This window comes from Colossoma macropomum, unplaced genomic scaffold (genome assembly GCF_904425465.1).
Source record: "Colossoma macropomum unplaced genomic scaffold, Colossoma_macropomum, whole genome shotgun sequence".
In the NCBI taxonomy this organism is placed as follows: domain Eukaryota; kingdom Metazoa; phylum Chordata; class Actinopteri; order Characiformes; family Serrasalmidae; genus Colossoma; species Colossoma macropomum.
The window spans coordinates 531,732-545,859 of NW_023494799.1; the positions used below are offsets into that span (position 1 = coordinate 531,732).

A 14,128-nucleotide genomic window follows, 5' to 3' on the forward strand; every position below is an offset into this window, starting at 1 on the left:
GCACCTCAGACCAGCTGCACCACTCAAGGTAGAACAGGAAAATTCTAAAAAGAAGCTGGCGAACAGGAAGCTGGTGAACAGGAAGCCGACTACAGCCTCGTAAAAACGGTACTGAATGTAGTTTTCCGTCTGAAAGTCGTTTGTCTCGTTTGTGCGTCTCTCACACTCGAGCCTTAATCTCCGAGCGTCAGACGCTGCTGGACTTTAGTAAATATTAAAGCCATTCACTCTATCAGTTTTAGCTGAGGAGCTGCGGAGCCTCTCGGCTTGTAGGCCGAGACCGCAGTGTCGTCTGAAGCAGCCGGCCGAGCGAGGAGCCACGACGTGAGACCGTGGACGTTTGTATCGTGGTTTCGATCCTGGTTTCAGAATCATTACTCCCCTCACTGATCACACTACTTTTCAGAAATAAAATTCTACTATTTTCTACAGTGACACCAAGTCTGAGTACCTTCAGGTGTTCCAACAGACTAAGCCGTCACCCCAGCAGCAGAGTCAGAACCCCAGTGATGCCACCGCCCTCCATAAGAGAGAAACTGAGAGAAGAACATGTCTGGTGGGACAGTGTGATAGAAAGAGTTCCAGCCAGTGGAGAAACTGGATTAAAAGCACAATTTCTACACTGTTCATCAAACTGAGAAACAGAACTAAAAAAAAATCAAGAGCACTTTTGACTCAGCTAAGAAGTCTGAGTTGAGCTCTAAATCTGTGCAATCAGTTACCATCAGTTATAATTTGAAGTTGAGCCGAGTTTCATTTTTAACAGTGAGATAAAGATCTGGGCCTAATTTTAGCTTTTACATTAGACATTTTCACAAAGCGGTTTTCTGTGTAAAGCAGTGCAGCCATGATTACTCAAACGCAATTAGATAATATGTACCATCTGTGTGACTGAGCACTGATTAGCCTCCAGTTTGTGTGATAATAGTGAATATTTTAAATTCTGCTGCTGCTCTTACAGCAAACAGAGCCTCATCAAGACGCTTACTCATATCGTTTTTAACACAGCCTTTTTTTATTACTGAGTCTTCTTAAGAGTCGACTACTTTATCTTTTTCCAGTGACATGTTTTTGAAGGCTCTGTGGTTTGTTGTTGTTATAAGTCTTTTTTTTTACTGTCTGGACTTTTTTAAAACTCTGAGATTACACAATTATGTGCCAAAATAATTGATACATTAATCGATCACTGAATAATCGATACTGACAGCATCGGTATACATAAGAGGTGAATAAAACAGCTCTACAGAGGAGTTTTGATGAAGGTGGTGTTACTTACAGCTCTTGTCTGACCTCTAAATCACCTCCACTGCATAAAACTGCCTCTTCAGCAACACTTCTGCTGCAGTTAGAGCTGCCGCTCTGCAAGATATCATGCAGGAGAGGCTATTTTTATCTCATGTAGATCAGAGCGAAACGCAGGTTTGAGTTACAAACAGAGCAGATTAACTTTACATTAGCTGCACATTTCATTTAGACTAATTAAAGGCCTCACTGATAAAACATCACTTTTACACCAGAGAGAGATCAATACTAATGAGTGGTGACTATTTCAGTAGTCAATGTAAAAACTGGGGAAGCTAAATTTAATGTATAAAGTTCCAACTGATTCACTGGAAGAGCTAAAGCTTCAACGAATGCTGACTAATCTACTCTGATTATTCATTTATTGACATCTGTCAGTCTCATCTATAAACAGTATGTGTATATCAACACCTTTGCACACAGACAGGAAAACGTGTACACACACATTCATACACAGTGTACACACAGTCTATATAGGTTATACTGGACTAGCTGTACTGTAATCAAATGCTTTCAGAATTATCTGAATACATGTGATTACTGTGTTTTGTGCACTTCAGAGACGGAATAATAGTAGAATTTTAGTAGTTCTTGTCTACACAGTGACACAGAGCGAACCCTTTCAGTACTCGGAACACTACATTTCTCACAATTCCCAGATAGAATTTAATTGTCTTGTCTTGTTTATTAGTTGCATCTATTAAAACACAAGCCGAAAGTGTCTGAATTGGCTCATCTGTCTTGCTTTGTCTCGGGGTAGCTTGCCTTGTTAGCTCGGTAGCTAACACTGCTATTGTTGTTAAGTTGGTAAACTAAACTGCTGAGTGCAGAAAACACTCACGCACACAAACGCCTCGGTTACACAGAATCGTGTGTATTCCAGCAAAACTTATACTTTTTCTTGAGAGTGAAAATATAAGCAAATACAAAAACAATTCTCGTTCTGCTAGCATGCACGCTAAAACGTTAGCATTAGCTACCCAGCTGATAAATAACCGAATATTTTGTGTTTCCCCTCCAAACATGTTACAGTTAGAAGAAGGAATTTAGGTTTAGTTTTCATAAAACACCACGATGTGTCTCCAAAAACAACTCGCCCTGTTGTGGTTTAATCTTATTGTGAAATATGATGTGGAAAAATGACAGCAGTCGACATAAATCATTTCAAATAACTGTGACAGGCCTGGTCCTCCATTCATTTCAGCAAACTCTGCTACGTTACTTTAGGTCAGTTAGTTTATTTAGCTGTTAGCAGCTGCGGTAGATTTAACACCCCGCTGAAAAAAAAACCATTATAACGACTAAGAATAAAACCTGGTGGTTTAATGGTTATCATTAGAGACCAACAGTTTCCTGTAGGACACCTTTATACCCCATTAGGAAACCATCAAGTGCATCTGAAATCAGAACTCCTTATACTGTGATACCAACCCATCAGGAAAACTCAGAGCACCATTACTCACTACTGGGCACCACCAGGAACCAGCAGAACCTTTTAATGGTTTCCCTAACTTTTTCAGCAGGGCAGCCACTCAGATTACCCGAGACTGGCTGTAATCTGCTTCAAACACACGGATGAAAAATAACGTAAATTACCGTCAATTCCAGCTAATTTACCTCAGAATGTCCTCTGCTAGGCTAACTCCAGCTAGCCTGCCGGGCTAAATTCACAAACTAGAAAGCTGCCTGACGGCAGGGTTAGGGGGAGAGCGGATATTGATCATCTAATAATGATCAGACCCGTAATAGTGCACTGATGTGAATCTGTAGTGAAATCGATCGTGAGATTAACAACTGAAAGAACTGAACTGCTCGCCTCAGCTTTAGCAGCTCAGCTAACGTTAGCTGTTAGCCGCAGCTCGCGCTCATCCGTTAGGTTTTCCGTTAATGTTTGAATTTGAAAGAGCGACTATGAACGGAACCAGTAACATTACAGACGGAGTAAGAACCTGGTTCTGTTTAAAACAGGGCTGACTGATTATTTTATTAGCTAGGCTGATCTGCTAGCCAACGCTGTCGAGTAGCTCCTCAGCTAAAACTGCAGGTGCTGAATTGAAGCGTGATTCGCTGTAAAACTGCAGTGTGAAAAAGCGAAGAGTGTCTTAACTTAAAGCTACTCGAATTAAATGTCCGCGTTTTAGTCAGATCATTAACTTATATTCGTTTCCATCACACTATTGTATTTCTTTTACTGGAAAAAATCCACCTCAAACGAAGTTTATGCAGAGTTTTGCTGTTTGATATTCGTTTTTTTGAACCGACCCTCTCGATGCTGCTTCTGCGCAGACTCACAGCCACTGATTTACCTGTTTCCCCTTTTCTGTATCTTATTCTAACGGTCAAGCCTTATTCTCTGCTCAGGTTGCTCTTGTGCTATTGTTAGCTGTCCGGTCTGGTCCAGAGGAGGACGGGTTCCCTTCTGAGTCTCGGTTCCGCCCAAGGTTTCTTGCTCTTAGGTTACATTACATTAGTGAAGCTTTCAACTTTACATCGCTGAAGCTTTTAAAACTAGAGCTTATCACTGACACCTGCTGGTTGAAAGCTTAACAGCAGCTCCAAATCTACTCTGTTCTGGGGAAGTTTTAAGATAAAAAAATAAAAATCTTTATATTCCAGTGATTTAACAGCATCTCATTTGTTTCCCAAGCAATAAAAATAATAAAAAATAAACACAATGCTGAGATTAATAGATCAGGGCTGTTAATAGATCAATTAGATCAGGGCTGTCTGGTCTTATTCACAGAGGCCTGCTGGAGCGCAGGAGCTCAGCTGATTCACCTGCTCGTTTAATCAGCTGGTGTTTAAACAGTTGACCAGGTGTTTCTGTTTAGTCAGAACGATGAGACACAAGCTGGTTTTTACAGCAGGTCTCCAGATAAAATCATTAAAACCTTATTCATATACAGCATCACCCTGGACTTTCAGAACATTACACCCTCTCACAGTTGAGCTGTGAGCTTCATTTAGGAAATCTAGATTGAGATATGTGTTTGATATCGGTTCTGATCCATGGAAACCCAAAATGGTTCCATTCGTTTAAATCAGTCTAAAGCAGTACCGAGTGAAGCGCATTAGCTTCAGTATGAGGAGTAGCATCAGCAGAGCTCGTCACTCTCAGTGTAACTGACACCTGTGACCTTCTTCTCAGTGTTTCTCTGTAATATTTGCCACTGATGGTGAAGAAGAAAGTTCATCTTACTATAAACCAACAATGCATTTCAACTCCTGGATGATGGAACCCTTAGAAACCTAAAAATTTGGGGAATATTCTTGGTATTTTTGGGTCCATTACAATTCCAATTATAAAGTATTTCCATGAGACAGTCACACGTGCCATATGTTGTTATTTTCAGGAGACCCTACTCAGATATGCCATTGTTTGACATGTAAATGCTAAGAGAGATTTGATATCTTTATGAATTTCTGATCAAAAACGTACCTGCTAAATTTTGTATTTTTTAATTATAGAGATCTCGAAAACAAGTCCAGTTGTAGTTATCTTTTCAGAAACTGTTAGTCTGGAGTGTCTGTGAGCTGAAAGTGCAATAAAATAAATTGATGGTGATTCATAATTTTGATGGTGATTCATTCTATTAGTTATTATGAGTAAAAATAAACAATTAGCATAAGGCGGACATGTTTTTTTATTGATTTTCTGTCCTCTAGTATTCAGGCTCAGTGCTAAAACTCTGATACACAGCAATGCAGGCTTTATTTTTTATTACAAATTGAGTTGCATATTTAATATCAGATATTTTTAATACTCAAAATCAATGTAAACTGAAAGCCCTGAAGTTAGGAAGGCTAGAAGTGACTTTCTCCAGGTCCTTCATTACTAACTATGTAAATTAGTTATGAATATCACTGCCCTTAAAGGAGAATTCCACTGATATTTCAAAATTTCTGCATAATGTAGCTGGATTACAGATGATATATATACATATATATATATATATATATATATATATATATATATATATATATATATATATATCGCTGCTGTCTGAACAAAATCTTGTATCTCTAAAAAGGTAAATTTACAGGACGAGGAAAAACCTTCTTTACTTTTAATGGAAGTGAATGGATGAATATTTTATATTTATATTTATATTTATATTGTAATTTAGGATTATTTATGTTGGTCTGTTCATTGTGAAATTTTTATACATTACAAAGGGCAATATATAAGTATACATACATACATATACATACATTATATCAACAAGTAATCTTTAAATATGTACAAAAGTCTACATAAATGAAATAAAACATGTTATCTATTCAAACAGGAAGTTCAAACAGGATATTGTTTTAAATCTGGGATTGTTTTATTTAATCTTGAAAATAAAAACAACAAAGAGTTTTAATATCTTGAAAAAATAAAACGTAGAAAAGTTACAACAAATAAAAATATTGATAAAATAAAATAAAGAGTAAGCTGGAGTTTCATTGGTCAGACGGGACGGGGCGCGCTGCTGATTGGTGATCAGGGTGACGTCACGCAGCGGGCGTTGTTATGGTAACCGTGGCTGTGTTCGGTAATGGAGGTAGCGGCGAACGCACACAGCATCAGACCGAGTCAGCAGCACCGGTAACACTCACCTTCACACCGAACACCTGCACAGGCGGGGCCCAGCGAGGCTGGAGGGGCTGGGGGTGTTTATATGAGCAGATAAAGGACTTAAAGGCGCCGTTTGAGCCGTTCAGTGTCTGTTTTTAGCACAGCGGCTAACAGCGCTAGCTAAACTGCGCTAGCTAAACTGCTCTAACTCCGTTTCTGATTAAACTCCGGTCTCTAAAAGCCGCAAAGCTGGGTTAACGTTAACTTACTGATGTGCGGTAAACAGTGAAGTGATTTTATAAGTATTTCCATGCTGTAGTAAAGCTACAGCTAAGGCAAAGCTGAAGTTCACCAGCTTTTTAATCGGAATTTCCCGTTCCACCTTAAATGGGCAGCAGCTGATCATTTAAGGTGGAACGGGAAATTCCGATTAAAAAGCCAGTTTCTTCCTTCTTTATGATTTATTTAAGCCAGAACTTAACAGTTCTCTGTAGCTACATGTCCTTGTGCACAGCATTGGTGGCATTTGCTGTGAATGGTTCTCCATCTAGAAGATCACAGGAACCAAACCCATGTTCTCAAGCAGAGGAACCCAAGCAGTTCTCAGTGGTGGAACATGGCTAGCGTGGCTGTTTTCGATAACAACAGGTTTATCACGCAGAACTATAAACACTTAATAAACCGTGCTAACTGTGTTTGTGTGTGTTGAGGTTCCGGCCGGCCGTGGTGTCCGGCTGTATCCGGGAGCTGGTGAGGGAGCAGCTGACCGGAGAGACCTACGACTCAGAGCGCAGTGCGGACATCGCACGGACACTCAGCGCCCGCATCACTGACCGACTCAAAGGTGGGACAGTTTACCTGAACCTGAGCTTAAACTTAGACCTGATCAAGAAGCAAACTTACACCCGGACTAGCTTTGTGAGACCAGCCTGTCTTATTAAGACTTATTGATTATCCAGGTTTAAGGTTAGTTCAGAATTCTTAGACCAGTTTCTGAGCTTCTGACCAATCAGGAAAGACCTTGTGGCCAATCAGAGCTGAGCTTCTAAACAATCAGGGACAGCCTTCTGACCGTTTAGGACTGAGATTCTGACCTACCGTTTTCTCCGGGTCCTAAGGGTTAAACATAAAACCTAAATAAAAAATAGTCATTAATCAAACATGAATTAGTTCATTATTAACTATGTAAATTAGTTGTGAATATCGCTGCCCTTAATGGAGAATTCCTTTCTGCATAATCTATCTGGATTACAGAGAATATATATATATATATATATATATATATATATATATATATATATATATATATATATAGCGCTGCTGTCTGAACAAAACCGTATATCTCTAAAAAGGTAACTTTACAGGACGAGGAAAAACGTTCTGACGGTGGTCCCTCTGGTCGTTTTTCTGTGGTGTTTGTGTCGTCAGTCATATGAATAATGTCTGTTTTCAGTGCAGTGAACTGATCTCACTGCACAGACAAGAAGATTATAAAGCAGTTATTACTGTGTCAGTGAAGCTGAAAGGCTTTTAAACTTAAACCTAAACCCAAAACCTGAACTTCACTGCTCCTCCCAGCAGCACCTACAGTACATGATGGCTGTGTATGAGTGATGCTCTCTCTCTCTCTCTCTCTCTCTTTCTCTCTGTGTGTGTGTGTAGAGTTGGGGCTGGATCGATATAAGCTGGTTGTGCAGGTGGTTATTGGAGAACAGCGAGGAGAAGGAGTACAGTACGACACACACACACACACACACACACACACACATTTCTGCTTCACATGTGAAGAACCTAATAAATCTTCTCTTATTCTCCGCTCACTCACTTATTTCTCATATTCACTCACTGCCACCCTCACTTACTCACTACCTCACTCACTCTGTCCCTTGTTCACCTGTTCACTTCCTCACTCCCTTGCTCACTGCCTCACTCCTTCCCTCACTTCCTCCCTCAGTCACTCATGTATTCACTCTTTCTCACTCATTCACTTTCCCTCCCTCCCTCGGTCACTCCCTCACTCACTCCTGCTCCTCCCTCATTCACTCCCTCTCTCGTTCACTCATTCACTCTCTCACTCACTCTTTCCATTATTCACTTCCTCACTCCCTCACCAACTAACTTATGCTTCATTACTGTAGTGTTTGATCTAATCAGTAATTTCAGTAAAATAAATTGAAAACTTGCTTTATTGTAAATCCAGCTGCAGCTCTGAACAGAAGCAGTTCTAACGAGTTGTTGTTTTTATTTGTATTATGTGTTTTTAAACAGTGGAGTAAATATCAGTGATAGTGTATCTGAGCTCAGTGAGCTCAGTGGAATCTGCTGCTCTGTTTTTCCTCTTGTGTTGGTTTTGCTCTCTGTAACAGCAGTAAGTCCTCCTCTCTCTGTAGGATGGCGTCTCGGTGTTTCTGGGACGCGGACACAGACAGCTGCGCCAAAGACGTTTACATGAACGTAAGGAAAAACCTGTAAATGTCAGACAGACACGTCATCTTCACATGTTCTTTTTTCAGCCACAGGTCTCTCTGTGTTCTCCTGCAGGACAGCCTGTTCTGCGTGGCTGCTGTGTTTGGGGTTTATTATTACTGAGGAACCGCAGAGAAACCGGTTTCTACAAGGGACACCTGTGGATCAGTGTGGCAGATGGACTGTATTTATTTCTGAGGTGCTCAACGCGTCTCTGATATTTTTGTGTAAGAAGTATTCACAGCTTTAATTCTGCATTCAGCACTGAGACCTTCACTCTGCTGCTCCAGACGTTTGGCAGGAAAACCGGCATTATTCACAACAGTGTCTGTAAAGCAGCTGCAGTAAACGGCTTTTGTACTTCTAGAATCTGTTTTTAATGATCATCAAAGCTTGATTAAAACATATGAGAGATTTTACGCTCCTTATTGGCGTCTTTACACCACAGCTTTTTTCCAGATCCAGGTCCTCTTGCTCTGTGAGTTCGGTATGTTTGGTCAAGTATGAAGGCTGTTTTGGAGCCTGGGAGTGGAACAGAGAACCGGTCTCTGGTCCTAGTGAAATCAGTGGTCTGGGGGAACTCCTGGCTCCCGACGCCGCATGTGGGGCTGCATGATTGGCTCATTTTGTAACGTGGTGCCTGCACAGTTAAAGACCTTCTCATACAAAGGCGGCTCCCTTTTGCAGGTGTTCTCCTGCCTGGTGAAATGCTGTGTATCCAAAAAGATGTTCTTTCCCTAAAGAAATAAAGGCAGCAAACAGATGAAGCTAGTAACAACCACTCCCCAACCCTGCAAGCAGAAAAGTGATGTATGGAGTTACGCATTCGATCCATGATTCAGATGAAGTTCTTGTGTGTGAAACCAGTGATAATGAGCTTCTCCCCGAAATGGGCCCGGTCCTGGGTGTGACTCAGGTATTCAGGACAAGTGTGAAAAGGCCCTAAACGGGCAGGTAACAGGGTTCTTAATTGATCAGTGTTGGACACTCAGCTTCAGTCTGTCTGAAGTTCATGGTGCAGAACTGAAGACGGTTTCGTTTTGGTGAAGCTGTCACTATTAGACTTTCAGCGGTTTATTCATTTCTCACTCAGTTTTCCTTCCTTCCGTTTGGCCACAGGGTGGAGCCAGTGAGCCACTGCCACTCTGCACTTGTCTACACTATTAAAGGCTCTTCAAGGGTTCTTTAGTAAAGAAAATGATTCTATATAGAATCGTGAACAGTCACAGAGCCATTTGCATGATTAAATGGTTCTCTGCATGGTGACACTGTTCTTCAGATTGACATCTCTTTATTTTCTGCCTTCTTCTTTTACTCCATCCTTCTTTTACTAAAAGTTTGTCAGTGCTTACTTTGTTTGCAGCCTGTTTAGAAGACTTACAGTCATAGTTTGATAAAAGTTAACGTCCCCCCTCCATCTCAGATGTAGCCGATGAGCCGAGACGTGTTTGGTGTCTTTAGCTGGCTAATGCCTTTAGAGGCTAATGTAGTTAATGTAGTGTTAATGGAAGCTTGTACCCACCAATTAGCTCAGATCTGCCAGTGTATGTTGGGAGACCATCGTCTACAGATCAGGCAAAACCAAAGAAAGCAGATCTGACGAGACCTTTAATTCAAAAGGAAATTCCACTGATTTTACAAAATGTCCGCATAATTCAGTGATTAAGACGTTAAAAAAGTCATTCGGAGTGGTTTGATGTAAAATAATTCATTGTAGAGATACTTACAGAGTCAGATGTCTTTACAGTGGTGGTGATGGGAACCAGGGGTCACAATGTCTACAACGCAAAAATAGACATTTTTACTATTTACTATCCTACACGTGTTCTGATATTTATATGAGTTGTTGATGATGGTAAAATAGTAGTAAATGTGGAAAAATATGTTTTCCTTGGGGGCTGTTTTGCCTCACAACATCATACATGTGCCCCTCTGCCATCGATGGCTTTTAAAAATATACATTCTAGGCCAAATCCTTAACACGAAACTATCATAAAACAGTGTCTCAGTCATCAGGCAGTGAATTCATAACCATTTCATGTAGGAACTTTCTGTGAGGGAGCTTTTAGAGGTGGACGTCTGTTCCTATCACCACCACTGTGAACAGTTCTGACTCGGTAAGTTTATCTAGAATGGAGCGTTTCACACCAAACGATTCTGTTTACCTCTTAATTATTTAATTAGGCAGAAATTTGGAAAAATCGGTGGAGCTCCCCTTTAAGCTGCTGATCTCCTCCAGAACTCGGTGCTCCTCACCATTCTGACCCTTCTGCTCCACTCAGGCTGAAGAAATAGATTCTGCAGTCCAGTCACGTTTATTTGTCCGCTGAGAGCTGCTGCCGCATTGTGCTCTGGACCCAGACGGCCGTGCTGGTCTGTGTTTGAATCGTCCAGAGAAATGTGAGAAGATTACAGTCCTGAACAGAGACCCAGAACCGTTTATACAGCGCTGAATGGAAAGCTGATTGCACTGTGATTGATCCGATTATTCTGGTTCAGGTTCGGTCTGGAGCTGCTCAGGCCAGCTGCTGCCCAGCGTCCAGATACACTCTACTGCTCAATGATCTGGAATTACTTGCTGTATTTAAATTTTTTGTTGTAATTATATATGCAATAATAAACACAATAAGGATTTAAATATTAAAAAACTGTTTAACAAACAAAAGACGTTATATATGTTTAGCATTTTGGGATCAACAACTTATTAAATGAAAAATAATACACTGTAATGATTCACTTACAGTTAAATTTGTCAGGTTTTCTGTGTCGAGATTTGATCTTCACTTTTGAAAAACGCGTCTTTCAGGATATTTTTATTTGAACTTTATTCTGTGCATTATTTATTAGATTGAGATTTACAGGCAGAATGCACATCAATAAACATTCATATGAAAGTGCCAGTCCAGCCAGTTTCACTCTGGATGTCACTTTATTAGAACTATTACAATTACTATGAACCTCATCCTTGATGTTCTAAAGCTCTCAGTGTTTCTATCAGTGAAAATAATCCAGACTGTAACAGTAATATTTCACATTTGTATTATTTACACTGGGCCAGGCCCAGATTAAGCAGAACCCTAAATTAAAGGTTCTCAGTGGTAAATTAGTACAGATTTTACAGTTTAGCCCAAGACTAGTCTTAGTCCTGCCTGCTCTTTAGTCTCATTACTGTGGCAGCAGATTCTGTTGTGTATACATAGATTCTGTATGTGAGTATAGATTTGGCTTGAATCTTCAAAACAAACAACACAGTGCATTATGGGTATCCCTCTCTGCTAGGGTATATCAGCTGTACATTAGTTGTTGCAGTGCATTGTAGGATTGTTTGAGTGCACTTAAAAAGGTGGGGGAGCAGAGGTGAATGTCCTCTAATAACCCAGGGTGGATGGGGGGATGGAGGTGGGGGTGGAGAGGGAGGTGCACCACTTGCTCCATCGCTCCGGAGCCTCTGACTTTGACTGGTCAGATATTTGTAAATGTGTTGATTTCATGACGTTCGTGATGTTTTCCGGGATGTGGCCCTTTAAACATGCCTGAAGGAGTTTGGCTGATTCTTTGGGCTCCGGGACTAAAAGACGTGCTGCAGCGTCCAGCTGTTAGGAGATATTTGAAACCGTGTGATTGATTGGTTTTGTATCAGGCCCATCAGAGTGAAGGTCAGGCTGCTGCTCAGAGCGATTTTCCTCCCGCTGTTTCACTGCTCATGTCTCTTCTGAGAGCAGCAGGACGCAGCTTTCATCGGTGGCTCTAACCGGCCGTGCTGGACTGAGCGGCATTTATTTCTGCTCTGACCCTGAAAACCAGAGTGACTTCGCAAGACTGAAGAGCTGCTGAATTATCCACAAGCTCTCCGTCCTCCTGCACGGCCCCTGCAGGGAGACAGCGAAAACATTTCTGACCTTCACTGTACGGTCACCACATAATTTCTACAGCACTTATATTTTCTTCTGGATTTTCCAGAACTTTCACTTGGATCTCTCCCCTTTAGAGCTCTCTGAGCCGATGTGTTGTCACTCTGGAGCTCAGAGGAAATAGACCAGCTACAAAGTCAGACAATACTTAGAATACAGTGGAGTCCAAGGCCGTGTTCAGACTTACAGCCCACATCTGATTTCTGTCAGATCCAGATTGTATCCAGATTGATTTCTGATAGTCTGCACAGCAAAAATCACATGAAATCTGATTTTTTGCAGATCAAAAACCACTGTATAGAAATCTGAACCATTTCACACCAAACCACTCTGAATCTCTCTGTTTACACCTCACACACTGAACTATGGGAGAATTTTGAAAAAACAGTGGAGTTCCCCTTTAATAATATCTGACTGTTCGTTTTTCCAGGAACAGCGTTTGCAGTATTTCAGAGAATTGCGGCTCGTATGGAGAGTTAAAGAGTTATTTGGGGACAGAAGGGTATAAAATCAGAGCCCGGCGCTCAGTGATCAGCTCTGATTAGAGGAAACGACTCATCACTTTTCTATTTTAAGTGCAGACGCGCTGCAGCCGAGGTCGCGGGAGCGTCTCTGAGAGAGATTAGACGCGCTGGTACCTCTAATGAGACGTGTCTTCTTTTCAGTGGCGCCCAGATCAGACAGAAGCTCCTGCAGCGTTTCAGCCTCTATAACAGTAACGTTACTGCAGATCAGCTCCGTCAGTAAACGCTCTCCGAGCTCCACTTTAACCCTGAATCACCGCCGCATGAGGACACACAGGACCACCCAGCTGTGAGGAGACACACTGTTTATAGAACGCAGTCAGAAACATGAGGGAAAATACGTTCTCGCAAAATACACGCCTCAAATTCTGTTGAGGAACCTTACAGGAACGCAGCTCATGTTCTTTAGGCCTGTTTTAGGATCATACGTGAAAGATGTGAGGTGTTCCAGAACGATGGAGCTCCTCCTCACGTTCAGAGCACAGACAGCTTCAGCAGATCTTCTCCACTTCCTCACTGATCACAGTGCAGCCTGTGATGGAGCATCACCACAGTTCAGATTCACATTTACACTAAAAGATGGTCGGCAGTCAGATTAGTGATGACAGGCACGATTTAAAGGGCACGTATCATCCATCTTTCCTGCATCTTATTTTTTCAGATCTGTTTATGACATTTGTGAAGTTTTATGTACCAAAAACGATCATAATTCATCTCTACATGATCATTTCCAGCCACTTTTCACCCTCATAGTTAAACATGATGTTGCTGTTACTGTGCCTTTAAGACTGACATATGTGAATGAGCTCTGTTTTGATTGGCTGTCCTGCATTGGACCTCATTCTAAAAGCAGTTGTGCCTGAAAAACAGTCCTTAGAACTTCTGCATGAGTGGGCGGTTGGTGCAGTTTAGTTTCCACATGTGGACGGTTTGCACTGGGACATCTACATCAAACCACATCAAACCTGTTTATTTGAAAAAGGGAGGAGAGGGTTTTGCTGTCGTTACGGTGTCAAGGTTCTTACAAAAGAAGAACCCTTTTGGTGCTTTATAGAACCCTTTTCAAAAATGTTTAATATAGAACCATCAACAACACATTCTCCATCAATCTGAAGAACCATTTTACTCTAATCATGCAAGGGGTTTTTTGAGTGTTCATGGTTTTATATAGAACCATGTTCTTTACTAAAGAACCCTTGAAAAAGTAATACAGGAAAGTAGTGGTCTCTAATGGTAAGTTAAGCCAATTCCTATTAGAATGTAAAACCATCAGGTGTTTTTCAGCAGGGCAGTCAGTATCAGTGCAGTATTAGTGTTAAATACCTTGACAAGTGGGTCGACCTTACAGAACACACAAATACACA

At 41.2% G+C, this 14,128-nt stretch overlaps 1 protein-coding gene across 1 annotated transcript; it reads left to right on the forward strand.

Moving 5' to 3' along the window:
- Positions 1 to 5,832: 5,832 nt before the first annotated feature.
- On the forward strand, positions 5,833 to 8,757 carry dynlt2b (dynein light chain Tctex-type 2B). The gene is made up of 5 exons (XM_036586768.1): positions 5,833 to 5,893; positions 6,574 to 6,707; positions 7,526 to 7,595; positions 8,254 to 8,317; positions 8,405 to 8,757. The coding sequence occupies exons 1-5, from the start codon at positions 5,844 to 5,846 to the stop codon at positions 8,450 to 8,452; spliced, it is 366 nt and encodes a 121-aa protein (XP_036442661.1). The 5' UTR covers positions 5,833 to 5,843; the 3' UTR covers positions 8,453 to 8,757.
- Positions 8,758 to 14,128: the final 5,371 nt, after the last annotated feature.